This window comes from Oncorhynchus kisutch, linkage group LG20, assembly GCF_002021735.2.
Source record: "Oncorhynchus kisutch isolate 150728-3 linkage group LG20, Okis_V2, whole genome shotgun sequence".
NCBI lineage: Eukaryota > Metazoa > Chordata > Actinopteri > Salmoniformes > Salmonidae > Oncorhynchus > Oncorhynchus kisutch.
In genome coordinates, this window is record NC_034193.2 from 8,227,749 (window position 1) to 8,232,060 (window position 4,312).

At 43.5% G+C, this 4,312-nt stretch overlaps 1 protein-coding gene across 1 annotated transcript in view; it reads right to left on the reverse strand.

Moving 5' to 3' along the window:
* Positions 1-1,147: 1,147 nt before the first annotated feature.
* LOC109866065 (canalicular multispecific organic anion transporter 2) overlaps positions 1,148-4,312 on the reverse strand; it is a 72,332-nt gene continuing 69,167 nt past the window's right edge. Inside the window, exon 31 of the mRNA XM_031799230.1 lies at positions 1,148-1,611. Coding sequence (XP_031655090.1) covers positions 1,500-1,611 — 112 coding nt within the window. The 3' untranslated portion in view covers positions 1,148-1,499. The remainder of the gene's footprint in view (positions 1,612-4,312) is intronic.

Genomic DNA, 4,312 nt, shown 5'->3' on the forward strand with positions numbered 1-4,312 from the left:
TGTTGTTGAATGAGCCATCTGAGTCAATGAAAGATTGAGTTGAATTAATCTTCATGCCCATGTAACAGTTTAGCTCCTAGTTTAGATTTTTTTAAAAACATTTTCAACATAAGAATCATTACAAAACCTCTTATACACTATTTTAAGGCCAGTTTTTGGAATCTTGTCTTTTTTGTGTGGATATAAACCACTAAAATGTGATCACTACATCAGATGGATGTGGATACAGCTCTAGAACATAGTTCTGCAGCCGTAGTGAACATTTGATCAATACATGTGGATAATGTTGTTCCTGTACTATTCGTAAACACTCTGGCAGGTCGATTAATACCGTGAAACAGATTACAGATTACAGGCACTGGTTACAGTGAGCAGCTTCCTTTTGAGTGGACAGCTTGATGAAAACCAGTCAATGTTCAAGTCCTCAAGAAAGTAGACCTCTCTGTTTACATCACATAGCCTATTAAGCATTTCACACAACCTATCTAGATACGGATTATTAACACTTGGTGGCCTTTAGCAACAACCAAAAAGAATAGGCTTAAACACTTCAACAGCATTAGATCCTCTCTAAGCATTACAGGAATACCGCTCTGAATATATACAGCAACACCTCCCCCATAGGCATTCCTGTCTCTTCTGTAGATGTTGTATCGTCAAATGAATTATCTGAGTCTCGGAGATGGCCAATATATGAATGTTATCTGATGTTAGCAAATTATTTATGACCCTTTTTCTAAGGCTACATAGATTACTATGGGGTATTTTTTAGCCCCTTGCTGCCTAACGTATCAGAGACATAATATATATATATATATATACAAGAAAACAATATTATTCAGCAGTCAATCAGGCACACCAAGTGTCAGTTGGTGTGTGTTTGTGGGTGATGAAGGGGTGGAAGCTACGAACTTGCAGGCTGTAATATTCCAGTGTTAATTCATCTAGGCCACATGTTTCATGTATGTATGCTCTTGTGTTGACAGTCTGTATGTATCAAACCATAGATCCTGTTAATTCCTATGTTTTCAGCTAAATGTTCTACATTGGTTTTCCCCTACATTGCTAACAATGTTGCTGTTGTAGCGTAGGTTATACCAGAGTAGTTAACATGTTTTATGAAAACTACCACAGAAACATCAACAAGGAAGTCTTAATTTCTTTAATAAAGGCATTATCATCTTTCATATTTTGGTGGTACATAATTCAAGTTTTTGCATACACGGTCCACAAAGGAATCACATATTGAACTGAGCCAACTTCCCCATCAGACATCTCTTAATAATAAAATGTATAGCTTAAATTACAAACACAGTACGGTACAAAAATAGCTGGATTCATCCTGAAACTCTTTATAAAAGTTAAAGTTAAAATAAAATGTAAAAAAAGTGTTTCATCCTGGTTTCGCAGTAGACCACAGCGTATAAAAGGATACATTCACTGGCACTCTGTTTTCTGCCAGAAGGCACAATAGGTTTTATACATGTGTAGAGGAGAGGCTATTGTGTCAGTCCAGCATCTTTAGCCATTCCATAGAAGATTCCTCTCTTGGATAAAAGTTTTGAAGGAGTGTCAAATTCAGCTACTTGTCCCTTGTCCAACACAAGCACTCTGCAAATAAGAGAAGAAGTAGAATCGTTCATAACTTTGTCAGGTCATATATTCTCTACAGAAACCTAACAAGATACAAAAAGAGCATCTTTGATCATATGTATGTATGTATGTATGTATGTATGTATGTATGTATGTATGTACACTGAACAAAAAATATAAAGCGCAACATTTAAAGTGTTGGTCCCATGTTCCATGAGCTGAAATGAAAAAAAATCCCAGAAATGTTCCATATGCACAAAAAACGTATTTCTCTCAAATGTTGTGTACAAATTTGTTTGTTTTGGCACACCTGTATTTGGGGAGTTTCTCCCATTCTTCTTCGCAGATCCTGTCAAGCTCTGTCAGATTGGATGGGGAGCATAGCTGCATAGCTATTTTCAGGTCTCCTACCAGAGCTGGCCAACTCAAGAACATTCAGAGACTTGTCCCAAAGACACTCCTGCATTGTCTTGGCTGTGTGCTTAGGGTTGTTGTCCTGTTGGAAGGTGAACCTTCGCCCCAGTCTGAGTTTATCTGCTCTCTGTAGCAGGTTATCAAGGATCTCTCTGTACTTTGCTCCGTTCATCTTTCCCTCAATCCTGACTAGTCTCCCAGTCCCTGCCACTGAAAAGCATCCCCACAGCATGATGCTGCCACCACCATGCTTCACCGTAGGGATGGTGCCAGGTTTCCTCCAGACGAGACGCTTGACATACAGGCCAAAGAGTTCAATCTTGGTTTCATCAGACCAGAGAATCTTGTTTCTCATGGTCAGAGTCTTTAGGTGCCTTTTGCCAAACTCCAAGCGGGCTGTTATGTGCCTTTTACTGAAGAGGGGCTTCTGTCTGGCCACTCTACCATAAATGCCTGATTGGTGGAGTGCTACAGAGATGGTTGTCCTTCTGGAAGGTTCTTCCATCTCCACAGAGGAACTCTGGAGCTTTGATCGTCAGGATTTTGCTCACCTCCCTGACCAAGGCCCTTCTCCCCCGATTGCTCAGTTTAGCCGGGCGGCCAGATTTAGGAAGAGTCTTGGTGGTTCCAAACTTCTTCCTTTAAGAATGATGGAGGCCACTGTGTTCTTGGGGACCTTAAATGCTGCAGATATTTTTTGGTACCCTTCCCCAGATCTGTGCATTGACACAATCCTGTTACAGAGCTCTACAGACAAATCCTTCGACCTCATGTGTTGCCTTTCCAAATCATGTCCAATCAATTCAATTCACCACAGACGGACACCAATCAAGTTGAGGATGATCAATGGAAACAGGATGCAAACATTTCTAAACCTGTTTGGGTGTAGATTGAGGATGTTTATAACAACATGTGTGTCAAGGGGGGGGGTGTCTGTCTGTCTGTCTGTCTGTCTTCTGTCTGTCTGTCTGTCTGTCTGTCTGTCTGTCTGTCTGTCTGTCTGTCTGTCTGTCTGCTGCTGTCTGTCTGTCTGTCTGTCTGTCTGTCCTGTCGTCTGTCTGTCTTCTGTCTGTCTGTGGTCTTCTGTCTGTCTGTCCGTCGCTGTCTGTCTTCTGTCTGTCTGTCTTTCTGTCTGTCTGTCTGTCTGTCTGTCTTCTGTCTGTCTGTCTGTCTGTTCTGTCTGTCTGTCCTGTCTGTCTGTCTGTCTGTCTGTCTGCCGTCCTGTCTGTCTGTCTGTCTGTCTTCTGTCTGTCTTTCTGTCTGTCTGTCTGTCTGTCTGTCTGTCCTGTTCCTGTCTGTCTGTCTGTCTTGTCTGGTCTGTCTGTCTGTCTGTCTGTCTGTCTGTCTGTCTGTCTGTTGTCTCGTCTGTCTGTCTGTCTGTTCTGTCTGTCTGCTGTCTGTCTGTCTGTCTGTCCTGTCTCGTCTGTCTGTCTGTCTGTCTGTCCTGTCTGTCTGTCTGTCTGTCTGTCCTGTCTGTCTGTCTGCTGCTGTCTGTCTGTCTGTCTGTTCTGTCTGCTGTCTGTCTGTCTGTCTGTCTGTGTCTGTCGTCTGCTGTCTGTCTGTCTGTCTGTCCTGTGCTGTCTGGTCTGTCTGTCTGTCTGTCTGTCTGTCTGTCTGTCTGTCCTGTCTGTCTGTCTGTCTGTCTGTCTTCTGTCTGTCTGTCTGTCTGTCTGTCTGTCTGTCTGTCTGTCTGTCTGTCTGTCTGTCTGTTCTGTCTGTCTGTCTGTCTGTTCTGTCTGTCTGTCTGTCTGTCTGTCTGTCTGTCTGTCTGTCTGTCTGTCTGTCTGTCTGTCTGTCTGTCTGTCTGTCTGTCCTGTCTTCTGTCTGTCTGTCTGTCTGTCGTCTGTCTGTCTGTCTGTCTGTCTGTCTGTCTGTCTGTCTGTCTGTCTGTCTGTCTGTCTGTCTGTCTGTCTGTCTGTCTGTCTGTCTGTCTGTCTGTCTGTCTGTCTGTCTGTCTGTTCTGTCTGTCTGTCTGTCTGTCTGTCTGTGTCTGTCTGTCTGTCTGTCTGTCTGTCTGTCTGTCTGTCTGTCTGTCTGTCTGTCTGTCTGTCTGTCTGTCTGTCTGTCTGTCTGTCTGTCTGTCTGTCTGTCTGTCTGTCTGTCTGTCTGTCTGTCTGTCTGTCTGTCTGTCTGTCTGTCTGTCTGTCTGTCTGTCTGTCTGTCTGTCTGTCTGTCTGTCTGTCTGTCTGTCTGTCTGTCTGTCTGTCGTCTGTCTGTCTGTCTGTCTGTCTGTCTGTCTGTCTGTCTGTCTGTCTGTCTGTCTGTCTGTCTGTCTGTCTGTCTGTCTGTCTGTCTGTCTGTCTGT